We start from the raw sequence: 13354 nt of genomic DNA, 5'->3' as shown, positions 1-13354 counted from the left end.
CCGGGCATGGCCCGTGCACGTGTGTGCCCGTTCCGGCCGGTAACCGGGGGACGGAGCGGGGACGGGCAGCCACGGCTGCGCCGGCCGGGCGGGGAAGGCACCGGGCACGCGTGAGGGCGGCGCGGCGGCTCCGCGGCAGCCGCACCGCGGGGCTCTGTGTGGAAAGCTCAAGCCTCTTTTCCGTGTCAAACGAGAGCATTTATTGGTAAATCAAGGCGGTGCACCACCAGAAATAACTGGGGTGCGCTCAAAGCAGAGGGGAGCACATCCCCCAGCCCCGCGGGGCCGCGCACCGAGCGCGCCCGTGACGCGTGGGGCTGCACGGGAACCGCTGACACAGCCAGAGCGGCGCGTTGAGAAACAGCCTCATTACCGAAGAACGATAATTACTGATTTTATAAATGCATATTTGCACCTAGTTTTATTGTAAACATTATCGGGCAACAATTTTGCCTGGTTGCTTGTGTCTTATTTTAAGCCAGCAAACTTTTAAACAAGCCCAGCAAACTCTGAGATCAAACAGGTCAAATCTGAGGGAAGAGATGCACTCGCCAGCAGTTTCTGGTTTGTAAGGTCTCTGCCCTCCGTGAACACCCAAAGGACTGCGTTTTTTGTACTGCAGATCCTGTATAGGATAAATGAAGCCAATCAAGTTATCTGCCATAGATTATGCACTTCTTTAAAAAAATAAACCCTCAGTACTCACCAAACAATTTCAGTAGGAGTCATATGGGAGCTTAAGAGCTACAGCAGCATTATTCCTAATTGTTTAAGTATCTTATAACCCACCGTAGGAAAACAGAAACTTGGCCGTAAATTACCCCGTCCAGCCCTGCAACCTCAGCACGAGGTGGATGTGAGCAGCCTCGGCTCACCAGACCTCCGGGGTAATTTGGGAGTTACAGCTGCATTAACAGCACTCGTGAATATAAAATGTAATCAGTTCATGCTTTGGGGAAAAAATACCATTTCCCCTCCTCACCTCAACCATTTGAAGCCCCCGTGTTCTGTGCCACCAGGGCATGGTATCCCACATCATCGCTTGGCCCCGGCTAATTAGAGCTTACCTTCTGCAGATTACACCATGGGATTAATATTAAGCAACCAAAGTCCAGCTCACTACCAGCCTGGTACCGTAAAGTGCTGAGCATCGTGCAGGGGAGTTTTAGTTCAGCACTTCCTCACAAGGCTAAAAACTTAATAAGTTCTATTTACAATAATAAATTATTGTACATTTTTAATAGCTCCAGGTTTGGGAAGATATTTTCAATATCCTCCCATAAATCAGCCCCCAGATGCATCATGGTGTCTGCTAAAGCAAGTGAGAATCAGCAAAATCTGCAGGAAATGCTTGTGACACCGAGGGCCATCTCAGAGTTCTCTGCAGCAGACAGGGCAGTTAAACATGCAGCAGTTAATGCAGGGGAGGTGCTGCTCCGCTGGGTCAAACAGACCTGCCGCCAAACTGCACCGCTGCCGCTTGTCCTGCCGTACCGGGCGCCGGCGGTCGGGACGCGGCTCTGCCGGGCACCGGGTACCCAGCGGGGTCGGTGCCAGCAGATCTGGCTGAGCTCCGGACGCCAGAGACAGTTGCGCAGGTTCTTCCCTCCCAAACGCAGTTTCCCCTGGCGTCAGCGGGTCCGTTCACGCCTGAGACGGCGTCTCTGCAGAACCCAGGTCTGGGCTGCGTTTAAAGTTAGACGGGCATATGTAGTAGACAAAGATGACAGCTGGTAGCTGAGGTGAAGTGTTCGCTGTTTTGGTGAGATGTGTATAACGTGTCTTTCCCATCGTTTAAAAGCTTGTCATTGTAGAGAGGCTGCTCGAAGGTTCGACAGCTCCAGGTTTCCAGCAGCATGCGGGCGGTGCGGTCAGGCGCAGAGCCGGCAGGGCTGCAGCCCGCTCTCGTTGCACGCCGGACACCGCAGAGCGCGGTAGGACTCCTTGAACCTGTTTGCCAGCATTGAGAACTTGCTGCCGTGGCACAGCGAGCAGGGAGCGGAGCCCGAGCCTTTGCACTGCGAGCAGCCGCGTTCAGCGGCCCCGTCCTGGGAGAGAGAGCACGGAAAAATGCGTTACTGCTGTCAGACACCACATCCCTCGAAAGAGGGATATTCTGGCTTTTGGCCCCGTAAGCCGTCGTTGCTCTGGCGTGCAGCTCTGCCAGTACAGGTCAGCTCTCTCCGGCCAGGTCTCCGCAGGTGAGGGGACAGGAAGGCAATCGCTTACCCGGGGGTTCCTCTGGGCACGCGTTCCCCCAAAGGCCACAAGTGGCTTTTGGTCACTCACAGAGGAGTCTGCCAGGAGACGGGATGAATCGTGGCTCTGACGTTAAACCCCCTTTCTGAAAATCAAGCTTATTTCAAAACTGACAGAGGCCAAAGTGCCTCCATCGTTTCTCAGGGCTGTTCTCTGGGCTCCGTGTGCAGGCGGCTGCGGAAGGACCAGGGTCAGTTGTGCTCGGCTCAGGAGCCTGGTCTCAGATCTGCAAAGCTGTAGCGCTTCAGATTTGCCCTGCACAACAACATTATGTTTTGTGGGATCAGATTATGGTCAGACTAATTGGGATTCCGACCAACAAAGACTAACCCGTGAGAAAACAAGTGGAAGGCACAATCTTATTTCAGCCAATATTAAAATTTTAGCCTCTGGCAATCTCAACCACAGAGCAGCTGTGTTTAGCCTTGTCAGGCTGCAGAAACTCTGTCCTGCTCCTGTTTCACTGGGAGACGGTGACAAAGGATGGAGCCGAGCCCAGCGCCATGGACATCGGTGATCTCCAGGGAGGGATCAAGTGGGAGACGCCAGCACCGGGAAACAGAGCAGCTGTCCCAGAGCACGAGCTGCTGGGCAGCGCTGACCGCGTATCCCCGACGGGAAACAGGAACAGAGCGATGCTTTTAATCCAAATTTAGTCACTTGTCAGATACAGACACAGATGAGGCTTGGGGGCGAGTACTCAGTGGTCTGACCAGGGATGTAAGACCCCAAAGACTTGAGGGAAAAGCAGCACTTTGCATTTTCTCTTACCTGCACGTACTGGTTGCAGACAGTCTTCTTTTCCACATCTTTTTTATGTCCACCACCAAATCTCTCTCTCTGTTCCCGGTATATGAAGGCCCAGTCATTTATTCCCTCTGCCTGGATGATTCTTCTCATGAGCTCTTTCTGGTCCATTGGTGCACGGATGATTTTCAGGTTATTAGTGTAGATGATGATCTTGCCGAAATCTAGAATTGGGGAAGCCTGTAGAAGGATCTCATGAGTGTCCTGCTGGTATAAATATGCTCTACAGACACCGATGGCCCCCGGAGGCCCCGCAGACCTTTCCCCGCGCCCATCCCCGCTGGGCTGGGCAGCAGGAGCCAGCGCCCGAGCGCCGGGGAGCAGCTCGGGCCCCTCGGTGCCACGGCGCGTCCTGGTGGGGACGGCCCTCCGGACGTCACTGCCCGTGCCAAAGAAAGCACAACTCTGAGAGCGGGGCGCCGGCAGATGCAGAAAAGCAGCCTCTGTGCCGGGGTTTGACCTCCATGGCGTTGAGTAGCTGGGAGGTGAGGGGGTGGAAAGGGGTTTTCATGGTTTTGGCCAAAAGCAGAAATTCCCCTCTGTGGTGACCTGTTCCGCAGCCTTTGATGAGGGTTTTCTCAGATTTAAAAGAAAGCTTTTCTTCGTAATTTATTAACACTGGCAAAAGGGTCAGATGATTAAAAATTCTCACCTAGTGCTAAATTGTGTTCCTAACAGCGAGGAGCCACTCCAGATAACCCTCTGTAGGACACATTTATTTGTATTCTTTTCTAATGATTTTAAAGCTAAGCTTAGCACAGTCAGACCTTTCTCTGGCTTGGTCCCTTTTCCCCGTGCGCTGGGTGTCGTATGACAGCGGCCACAGCCTATTGTCTTACACACGCCTCGTGTTCCGCTCGGTGTCAGTCCGTGCATTGGGAGCAGTGCAGAAGGAGCCGTTCTCCTTGGAGACACCGAGCTGGGGCCGGGGGCTCCGCTGCCCTGCGATGGCCCCGCGCGAGGGGCGGGCGGGCACAGGTCCCACGGCTTGCAGAGCAGGAGCCTTCAGCAGCCTCGTCTGTGTCCCACAGACACGGTGTCTCCAAATCCCAGGTGCGTGTTGACACTAAACAGAACCAGTACCGGGTGGTGCGATTACCAGGTATTTATGGTCAGGGAAACTAGGACTAGAGATGAGCGTTACCCACGGACACAGAACAAATTAATGGTATGGATAAGATCACGTAAATGCTCTGTCTGCAGGCAGGAGAGATATTCATCGTGGTCTGGGATTTTTGGTTAAACTAGGTGCCCAGTGGATCAACTAAATATAGTTCAAATATCAGCCACCTGGGTTTCCTACAGGCAACTTTGATTAGCTCAGAGAATTAATAGATTTTTAGTGTATTCAAACCAAGGCCATAACAAGCATTCTATACTTTTTAAAGCCCTTTAGTCTCTTTAGCTGCCTAAGTGGCAGATATTCCCTATTTATCCAGAGACCATGACAGGTGGCAACAATCTCTATATCGGAGCGGCTGGTGTACCTGACAGGAGCCTGCGTATCAGTGGGACGTGGCCGTGTTATCAATAGTCCCGATACGCCATCATTGTAGTATGAATTGGACAGTTGGTACATCCAGATTTGATAAAACCAAATAGCAGTAAGAGATACATAAATCTAGCTCAGCAGGGTAAGAAAATGAACATAATCCCTGCGCGCTAGTCAATTCAGCATATATTACTGGCTTTTTATTAGGACTAAAGAGACACTTCTATGTCAATGGCATTAATTAGACGTTAGCAAACTATCCGGTGAAACTCAGCTGGGATTTTCAAAGTAGCTGAAGGGTAACTGTGACTTGCCGGGGGCCGCGGATGCGCGGCTGGAGGCTCAGCACCAGCTGAACTCATGCAACTTTAATGTTTAAAACAGAACTCATTAAGATAATCTCTACCTTACATTTGACTGCTTTAGATGCGTTAGGATTACTATGTATAGATGTTGATATATATGGAAATGTTACATCTTACTGTACAAACCGGACAGAGGCCGATCAGCGAGGAGAGGAGGCAGCACAGCTGGCGCGATGCCGGCGCCTCGCTGACCGCGCTGCGGATGCCTCGCTCACCGCGCTGCGGATGCCTCGCTGGCCGCACTGCCGGCGCCTCGCTCACCGCGCTGCGGATGCCTCGCTGACCGCGCTGCGGATGCCTCGCTGACCCCGCTGCCGGCGCCTCACTCACCGCGCTGCGGATGCCTCGCTGGCCGCGCTGCGGATGCCTCGCTGACCCCGCTGCCGCCGCCTCGCTGACCCCGCTGCCGCCAGACACACGGCTGCCGTCGGCAGAGGGACCGGACACACAACCACCCTTTCGAAGCCCTGTCCTGGCAGAACTGAGCTCCCTGTGGACGGGGCTCCAGCCCGAGGCTCCCGTTGCCATGAACTACAGGAATGGTGTGTTGTGAGGGGGTTCCAGCCGCCTGGCGGCCGCACTTACCGGGCAGCGGCTGTGGCTGGGCTGGCAGCCGCTGGGCAGCAGCGAGCGGCAGGGCAGGCCGAGCTCCGCGTCCTCCCTGAAGATGCTGATCCGCTGGGCAGTGAGCTTGGCCGGCGGGTGAAGCCTGTTCTCCGGTGCTTCCCCAGCGCCGCAGAAACGGTCCCCTGGCTCGAAGCTGTGGCGCAGAAACCGCCGAGAGTGCTCCTTGGCCGGGGGCTCCAGCTCCTGCCCGTCTTCATAGACCTGTTTTAACACGCGGCCGCTGTACGAGGACGATATCTTGAACCTGACTTTGCGGGGCCTTCCCTCATGCCGATGACTGAGCTTTTTCTGGTGCTCGTCCATTGTGGATGTCGGGCTGCAGGTCCTGGAGATCAGCTCCAGGAGCTTCTGGTCCAAAGGAAAACTCTCCGCAGCCTCCCCCAGCCACACAATGTATAATTCAAGGTATCTAGTAGTTCCTCTCATCTTACAGCAAACTGACACCGCTGCATTAAATATTGATAGATATTCGCAAAGAGGAAACATCGATGGGAGTGCAATATAAGGCAGGTGAGTGAATAGTGGACAGGCCGGCTTAGCACAAGAGGAAAGGAGCGAACGTGGGGAGGACAGGATTAAATAGGAAACTCTGCCCATGTTCCGCAACCATGGAAATGTTTCTGCTGTGTGCTGCGATAAGAACAACCCAAATATACCATCCCAGCAGCTTTTCACAGTTTTCTGACAAGGTGAGAAGGTAAAAAGACAAGTTCACAGAAAAAGCAATCCAGCTTCACAAATAGCAAATGTGAATAATTCCTCTTCCATTCTCACTCCAAAACCCTGAGAGTACAAAGCTCCATTTCATTCTAATCCAAATGTGTTCCTCTACAGGCTGGAGGAGATCTAATTAAGATTTTCTCTCTCTTTAGCTTTCAATCCCCATTTGTAATTCTTGCTGGCTTTCAGGGCCTTTGACTGCTCTGGGTTTGCTTTTCATTTGCAAAACACAGTCGCCTACGAGAACCCCCAGCGGCCAAAGCCCCTGCTCATCCCGTGCCTCGCTCGCGCTCAGGGGACAGAACGCGCAGCCCTTCTCACCTGGCCATTTGCTTGCCCTGCAAAGGTTTGCAGGGGTGCGGACGGAAGGGACGGGCCCCGCGTCACCCCGAGAGAAGCGACACGGGCGCTGGGGACGGACGGGCGCACTCAGCACCCAACCTGGGGACGCGAGGGACCCGAGTTCCCGAGCGCTCACACAAACCTCCATCAGGGTCGCAGCGGCGGTGACCGGTCACCTTCCCACGGCAGCCCGTCACCGGAGGTCCCTGCCAGTGACCCCAACACCTCACGCTGTCACCCGTTACCATCCCACCCCTGCTCCGCACCCGGGGCTTCTCTGTCCTCTCAGGGGAGAGAATGAAGGGCACAAAAATGCATCGACAGGGCAGCTGGTGTTGGGCTCCAAACACCTCCTGACACACACTTGTACCAAATACGTGCCACAGGACCTGAAGTCTCTCTGCTTTCGAGTTCTGAGATTTCAGTAAATTTCCACTATTAAATGCAGTTTCATTGAGTGGGACTTAAACCGAGCTTTGCGCCTACATCCCACCAAGGCTATCTTCATTCAAACCCAGCGCTTTCAAAGCTTAATATTCTCAGTAGATTAATTTATCCTGTTGATTAAAAGTTTGTCCATGAGCTGCTAGGACAATTCAGAAGGCTGTGTACTGGTACTGCACACCAGGCGCTCGCAGCCGGGCAGTGTCCGTGTGCGGACAGCGGCTGCTGCTGTGACAGACGCTGCTCTTGCAGGTTTCTGGGCTGCTGGGAGCCGCGTCCTGACTGCATGTGAAAGATGCGCATTCCACCAGGAGGGCATGCATGGACAGGCCTGGGTAAACCTACCGCCGTGGATACGCCCTTTGCATTTCCAAAACACCATCATAACGTTCGTGTCAGCCTCCCATCCTATCTCAAACAGGAGGATCTCGCATGGTATGAAAATTCTGATTTGCATGAATCAAACTTGACTCTTACTGCATTTACTTGGGAACCTGATCCACTCCTTTCTCTTTTTCATGCTGTGTGAATCAGGCCTCAGTATTACTGCTTTTTCAAAGGTACACCAGCAGTCTTTATTTGACAGAAAACATACTCTGTAAGATACCTTAATTGAAGTTCATTTGCTTTTGATTAAGGGAACAATCAAACAGGAAATGAAGTTCAAAGCAGCAGTGAGAGAATAGCGCTTGCACCGCTGCGCCACCCGCGCTCGCAGGACGAGCAAAGCGGCTTCCCCCGCAGTTACCTGCAGGTGCTGTCGAACAGCAGCTCTCCCGGCTCGATGCGCACACGAGCAGCCGGTCCGGCAGCGCCCGGCGGGTTCGCTGCGGGTGTGAGCGGCGCGTGCTGCAGGAGCTGCCGTCCCGCCCCGTGCAGTGCCTGCAGCCGCTGGACCCCGCTGCAGGAGCTGCCGTCCCGCCCCGTGCAGTGCCTGCAGCCGCTGGACCCCGCTGCAGGAGCTGCCGTCCCGCCCTGTGCAGCGCCTGCAGCCGCTGGCCCCCGCGCACCCGGGTGGGCACGCAGGCTGCTCCGTGGACACGCTGCAGGAGCTGCCATCCCGTCCCATGCAGCGCCTGCAGCCGCTGGCCCCCGCGCACCCGGGTGGGCACGCAGGCTGCTCTGCGGATGCACTGCGGGAGGTGCCGTCCCACCCCGTGCAGCGCCTGCAGCCGCTGGCCCCCGCGCACCCGGGTGGGCACGCAGGCTGCTCCGCGGATGCACTGCAGGAGGTGCTGCACTCGGGTACGCACGCCTTCGTGTGCCCTGGACTGGTCAATCTTGCAAAGAAAAGGTTTCCGAGCAGCCTTTCTGCATTTCTCAGCTGTTCTGAACAACTCGGGCCACGCTTTCTCTGTTAAAAGGCCCAGCAGGGCTTGCCGGGCGCTGTGTGCCGAAGCCGTGCGCGCTGCAGCGAGGAGCGTGACGCCGCGTGGACAGCCTGCGGGCACGGCCCCGCGCACGCCGCTCCACGAGCCAGCGGGTTCATTCCCCACAGCCAGCACAAGTCTCACCGAAAATACAACAATAACCATTTTGCATACAACAGTGACATCGTTGAGTCTCGCGATCTGACCATCGCTGCCCCGCGCTGCGCTTCGGGCTCTTTTCCCCTGTTCGCAGTGACATCTGTCTCTCAAGCACGGGGCCTCTCTTCACCCTCCCCCATGTCAGGAAACACAAAGTGATTGCTAGAAGCGCTGGAGGCCTTGAGAACAAAGAGAGACAGTCCTTGCCCTAAGGAGTGTAATGCCTTGGTTTGCCCTATTGCAACCAAGTAGGGTATGTGCAAAGTAGGACAGAAAGGAAAGCCGAAGCGAACTGGACCGTAACGCTTTGAAGGCAAGTTTCCGCCTGCACGTTTTGCTGTGCTGTGTTTTGCTCCCTTAGAGCAGCACTAAACCCTCCTTCTCCCAAAAGCGTGGGGCAGGGAGCCGGGGTAGGGAAGAGCATCACGGTTTCAGCTGCACGACACCCAGATGCATCAGCCCTGCCGCTGCTCACGTTACCCTGCGCACATGGCGTCTTCAGGCAACGTCTGCGGGCGACCGCAGCAGGGGGGACAGAAAAGGTACCGTGGCAACACACAGCAGAGATGCACAGAGCAGCTGAAGCACTGATCTCACATTGATGTAGCTCACGGTTGGCTTCCCTGATGTCTGTTAATGCGCAACACCCTCTCTTGTTTGGAGCACGTTTAGTATCTCTCGTGGGAAGTCACGAGCATCTAATTAAATTTTAAATAACATGTGAACTCATGTTGCATCATCTCCCTTCATGAGGGGCTAACAGGGTTTCCTTTTGTGCTCAGCCTCCAGCTTCCACAGATGTCACAGGATGTTTAAATTCTGGATGCTGTTACTCTGCTGAGCTGGAGTCACAAGTGATGAGGGTGCACAGAGACACAGCTGCTCGCACACCTTCACACACGCGCACACCTTCACACACGCGCACACCTTCACACGCACCGCGAGCCCAGAAGGCTCCGCTTTTCGAGGAACCCAAGCTCCGGTCTCCTGAGCCGCTGCTGCCACACGCCCCGGCGGTGCCCCGCGTCCCCCGGGCTGCGGCCAGCGAGGGGGACACGGCACCGCGGAGCCCGGCGAGCGCCCAGCGCACCTGCGGGCGCTCACCTGCGGGCGCTCACCTGCGCAGGGAAGAGTCGTGAGTAAGCATGAAAATCTTGAAGTCACAAAGAAACAAAAACCAGGAAAAAGCACTTCAAAGAGGGAAATTCCCAGGAGCTGAGTGTTACCTATGGAGACAAACCTCCCTCAGCTCCTCCCAAGAGCAACCGTGCAGCCCGAAACCAGGGTCAGGGGAACAGACGTGCTGGGTGGAGACCAGAGCAGGGCAGGAGCTGCAGCGGGGAGGTGGCACTGCCCGGGCACAGAGGGGACGCGGCGCGGCCCCGGGGGGTTGGCACTGCCCGGGCACAGAGGGGACGCGGCGCGGCCCCGGGGGGGTGGCACTGCCCGGGCACAGAGGGGACGCGGCGCGGCCCCGGGGGGGTGGCACTGCCCGGGCACAGAGGGGACGCGGCGCGGCCCCGGGGGGGTGGCACTGCCCGGGCACAGAGGGGACGCGGCGCGGCCCCGGGGGGTTGGCACTGCCCGGGCACAGAGGGGACGCGGCGCGGCCCCGGGGGGGTGGCACTGCCCGGGCACAGAGGGGACGCGGCGCGGCCCCGGGGGGGTGGCACTGCCCGGGCACAGAGGGGACGCGGCGCGGCCCCGGGGGGGTGGCACTGCCCGGGCACAGAGGGGACGCGGCGCGGCCCCGGGGGGGTGGCACTGCCCGGGCACAGAGGGGACGCGGCGCGGCCCCGGGGGGTGGCACTGCCCGGGCACAGAGGGGACGCGGCGCGGCCCGGGGGCACCCCCAGGACCACATGGTGGTCCCAGCTGCCACAGGAGCTGCGGAGGGGCCGGGGCAGCTCCTGCGCGCACACGGTCCATCAGAGGTGAGCACGCGGGGAACAGCACTGAGCGCAGGGTGACAGCTCCCGGGTGGCTGCCAGCACAGGGTGACTCTGCCGTGAGCACCCTGATCCCACAACACTCTCTTTGCAGGGCTCCCACTGTGCAGACGGCTCCCGAACTCCAGCTGCCACCCCATAACTCACTGTGCGGTCAAACGAAGCAGCAGCAAACAGCTAAACTACTCACTCCTTCACTCCATAAAGCAGAGATACATTTGCAGCCGTCCATTAAAGACTCACCCCCTCCACAGGGCCACCCTGCACCAGGCCTGTCCCCTCCAGGACCGGGGCTTTCTGAGCAGCCCTGTTTATAACCCGGGGCTTCCCGCGGAGCTGCAGCGCCGCTCCGCACCTGGGGCACTGAAAGTGCAGTGCTCTTATTTGCACCTGTGCTTAATTAGCTAACTGAAGCCCGACATTTTCTGTGGTCAGACCTGCGTGAAGAACAGCTGAGCAGGGATCAAAGCACCTTCCAGAGGCCTGTTAGATGGTGCTCGGTCTGTTGCTGCTTGGAAACCCTTATTTCTTGTCTTAAAAAATGAAAATTGCGTCCCTGCAGAGTCAGCCCTTATCAGGCAAACCCCAGCGAGGCGGGATTTAGTGCCTCATGTTCTGTGCTCTTGCATTGCCCTGTACCTGAATGCACCAGCAAGCAGAGAGGGATGAAGCCGCGGGAGCGCAGGGCAGCGACCTCAGCCTGGCGCTGCAGAGGGGCCGCGGTGCCACCGGCAGCTCTGTGTCCCACCACGGTCACTGAGGCCGCGGTGCCACCGGCAGCTCTGTGTCCCACCACGGTCACCAGGGCCGCGGTGCCACCGGCAGCTCTGTGTCCCACCACGGTCACCGGGGCTGCGGTGCCACCGGCAGCTCTGTGTCCCACCGCGGTCACCGGGGCCGCGGTGCCACCAGCGGTTCTGTGTCCCACCACGGTCACCAGAGCGGGGAGTGCCCGTCACCTGGGAAATGCCAGCGCCAGCGGGCAGCAGCCCCAAGGGCTCGTGTCTCCTGCCAAAGCCCCGGCACCCACACGGGTGTGCAGGGTGTCTGTCCCCGGTGGAGGTGGCAGTGTCACCCCGTCACCCACCAGCTGCACCCACAGGGGACCCACTGCCCGAGATCAGGCATCGCAGGTGCCAACTCAGAGGTGCCAAAGCCTGGTCTGGATCAGGCCCAAATTCTCGCAAGCCTGGTGTCAGGTTTAGTCCCCTCCGTTCCTCCTTGGACTGCCACCGCAGCTCTCGGTGCACACACCAGGCAGTGGCAGCAGGAGGAGGAGGAGGAGGAGGAGGAAGGGCCCCGGTGACCGCCCTGTGCGCAGTGAGGATGGTGCCCATCCGTCGGCTCGCTGCTGCTCAGCCCGGCTCCACCACCAGCTACTTCTAATGACACACCAACAAACACATAACAATCTGTCTGCTGGAAAATCGGTGAATACATTCCATTTAAAAATACTTCTCTATTTCTGGATAGGCACCACTCTGCTCCAGCTACTTCAGAATCAGCTGAAGCCTTCGTGTTACCCAACAGCAAGATTGTACAAGGCTGTTATGGGCAAAATGCAGCATTTGACTCTCCCTAAGATTAATAAACAGCTCTCCAAACCACTCTTCTTACATAAGTGTAGATGGCTTCTGAGTGCTTGGCTTTTATCCGCCGGCTGATGTACGCCTCTCAAAAGGGAGAAAGGTGAAAGGAGACTCAACATGCAGCTGCCGGTGGGTCTGTCCCTGCTGTGTGTCCCTCCGGAGGGGACGAGCAGGAGGGGGTGGCCGCCACCTGACCGGGACGGAGCGGAGCGGACCTGGGGCTGGTCTGACGTGGAAGATTTTAGGGAGATTCCTGCTCTGCTGGCTGCAGGTCCCCGTGCTGTGCACAGCCCTGCACATTCACTCTGGCCTCATTATGTCTTCCAGCAAATCGCCGTATTCAGTGAACGTGCAGGCTCCTCTGGATTAGCATCAGCCGTGTCCGGGCCCAGCGCTGCAGCTGTGCACAGCTGGCGAGCTGCGCGGGGAGCCGGGCCGGGGCACACACCGCTCCCCGCGCCGGCCCGCGGCACCGGGGGCACGGGCAGGTCGTGCCACTCGCCCCCACCAGCGGCAGCGCGGGGCGCTGTGCCCGTGGGTGGGCGCTGTGCCCGTGGGTGGGCGCGACAAGCTGTGAGCTTCGGATCTGTAATTGTAGCAGCTTGTGAGTGTCACCCCTCTCCCTGCCCCCGAGGGCTAAAAACAGCCCGAGAGGTCCCTCTTCCCCGCAGGAGCAGGCGTGTGGCACCCACTGGCGAGATGCAGGGCAGCAGAGCATGTTTATACCCCTGGGAAGCCCTGCTGTGCCTGCGCCGACTCCATGCACTGCTGCGGCTGCCGTGTGCCCGCAGCCGGTGTCCCAGTGGTGCTGCAGCTGCCGTGTGCCCGCAGCCGGTGTCCCCGCAGGGCTGCAGCTGCCGTGTGCCCGCAGCCGGTGTCCCCGCAGTGCTGCGGCTGCCGTGTGCCCGCAGCCGGTGTCCCAGTGGTGCTGCAGCTGCCGTGTGCCCACAGCCAGTGTCCCAGTGGTGCTGACGGGGGCTCGGGGTCCCTGATGCTGTGGGGTCAGCGCAGGCGTGGGGCTGTGTGGTGGGATGAGGGGCAGGGTGAGGAGGACGGCTCCAGGGCCTGCAGGGCGAGGGCTGGTGCAGAGAAGCTCAACTCACTTGCTGCCGCTGGTCACCACTGTTATTTGGAGCAGGGAACCCTGAGGGCCCCAGGAAGAAGAGACCCTGATGCTGCCAAAGGGGCTCCTCGGGACACATCACCAGACCCATGTTGGCTGTGGGTCCTG

At 57.9% G+C, this 13354-nt stretch overlaps 1 protein-coding gene across 1 annotated transcript; it reads right to left on the bottom strand.

Annotated features, from left to right (window-relative positions):
- Positions 1–1871: 1871 nt before the first annotated feature.
- Positions 1872–5929, bottom strand: GRXCR2 (glutaredoxin and cysteine rich domain containing 2; the record flags this gene model as incomplete). Its single annotated transcript, XM_082063912.1, has 3 exons — positions 5509–5929; positions 3031–3246; positions 1872–2048 (listed from the first exon to the last, which is right to left on the bottom strand). The coding sequence occupies exons 1-3, from the start codon at positions 5851–5853 to the stop codon at positions 1872–1874; spliced, it is 738 nt and encodes a 245-aa protein (XP_081920038.1). The 5' UTR covers positions 5854–5929.
- Positions 5930–13354: the final 7425 nt, after the last annotated feature.

This window comes from Streptopelia decaocto, assembly GCF_964273445.1.
Source record: "Streptopelia decaocto genome assembly, chromosome: 12".
Classification (NCBI taxonomy): Eukaryota; Metazoa; Chordata; class Aves; order Columbiformes; family Columbidae; genus Streptopelia; species Streptopelia decaocto.
This window is presented reverse-complemented; position numbering and strand designations above follow the sequence as displayed.